The 1,383-nt window shown below is 46.3% G+C and overlaps 1 protein-coding gene across 2 annotated transcripts in view; it reads left to right on the forward strand.

The window, feature by feature from the left end:
* Positions 1-684: 684 nt before the first annotated feature.
* The window catches only part of LOC106817175 (phosphatidylcholine:ceramide cholinephosphotransferase 1-like), a 17,723-nt gene continuing 17,024 nt past the window's right edge, over positions 685-1,383 (forward strand). For both annotated transcript variants that reach the window (XM_014821830.1, XM_014821831.1), the window contains exon 1: positions 685-864. In XM_014821830.1, coding sequence (XP_014677316.1) covers positions 712-864 — 153 coding nt within the window. In that variant the 5' untranslated portion in view covers positions 685-711. The remainder of the gene's footprint in view (positions 865-1,383) is intronic.

The raw sequence follows: 1,383 nt of genomic DNA on the forward strand, positions 1-1,383 counted from the left end.
CCCGCCGTTGTCAAAATAGTGTCAACCCAAAAATAAATAGATCACCACGTGCTTCTGACATATATTTAGATTCAGTGCCACGTGCGTTTATTGAGTGATGTGACGCAAAGTACGGCACGCCTTTGAATCCATCGTGCGCGTTTTTCCCCCAAACTGGCCATTACCTCCTCATGAAACCCTGCATACCCTCTATGGCAAACGCCTTATGCCATGAGCATGGGCATGCGAAGTGTAGAGGGGTGTGGTCGTTTGCATACCATGCTATAGGGGGGATGTATACCATGCTACGCGGGTGCAAACCAGTTGTATGTTATGTTTCTTCTAAATGAGGACAATTAAAATCGTCTTTGGTCGATTCAACATCAGCTTTGTTGTCGCTAGCGACTTATATGTCACTCGCTAGCATCGTTACAAACGTTATTATTACTCAGTAACTAATGTTGCTTGTTGATGTTGTCTGCTCAGACAACATCAACAAGCAACATTAGCAGACAACATCAACAAGCAACATTAGCAGACAACATCAACAAGCAACATTAACATCAACAAGCAACATTAGGTCTGCTAATGTTGCTTGTTGATGTTGTCTGCTAATGTTGCTTGTTGATGTTGTCTGCTAATGTTGCTTGTTGATGTTGTATATTAATGTTGCTTGTTGATGTTGTATTGCTAATGTTGCTTGTTGATGTTGTCTGCTAATGTTGCTTGTTGATGTTGTATATTAATGTTGCTTGTTGCTCTGGCAGGTGGATAGTCATGCGGCGGATAGCGTTCATCGTCGCGATGCTGTACGCCTTCAGATGCATCACCATGTTTGTCACAATCCTCCCCGTGCCTTCAGAGGAGCTGAAATGCTCACCAAAGGTACGTACATGTGTATAGTAGTGAGCTAGGGTCAGCTTCATGGGTTATATATATCCCTCCCCGTGCCTTCAGAGGAGCTGAAATGCTCACCAAAGGTACGTATATATGTAGAGTAGGAGCTAGGGTCAGCTTCATGGGTTATATATCCCTCCCCGTGCCTTCAGAGGAGCTGAAATGCTCACCAAAGGTACGTATATATGTAGAGTAGGAGCTAGGGTCGTCAGTATGGGTTAATACAATCCTCTCCCCGTGCCTTCAAGCGAGCTCAAATTCGCTAAAAGCTCGTAGCTCATATAACGAGGTATGTGCGTGCGTGCGTGCGTGCGTGCGTGCGTGTGTGTGTGTCGCGAGTGGTAAGCGATGTTAGCTTTCACTGCGACTAACGTAGTGACTAACTAACTTAACGTCACGTCGCGTAAACCAACGACTCGTGCCTGCCGCGTTGATTACTGCTGCTGCTGCTGCTGCTGCTGCTGCTGCTGTTGCTGCTGCTGCTGGTGCTGCTGCTGCTGCTGCTGC

Source organism: Priapulus caudatus, unplaced genomic scaffold, assembly GCF_000485595.1.
Source record: "Priapulus caudatus unplaced genomic scaffold, Priapulus_caudatus-5.0.1 Scaffold1619, whole genome shotgun sequence".
Taxonomy (NCBI): Eukaryota; Metazoa; Priapulida; class Priapulimorpha; order Priapulimorphida; family Priapulidae; genus Priapulus; species Priapulus caudatus.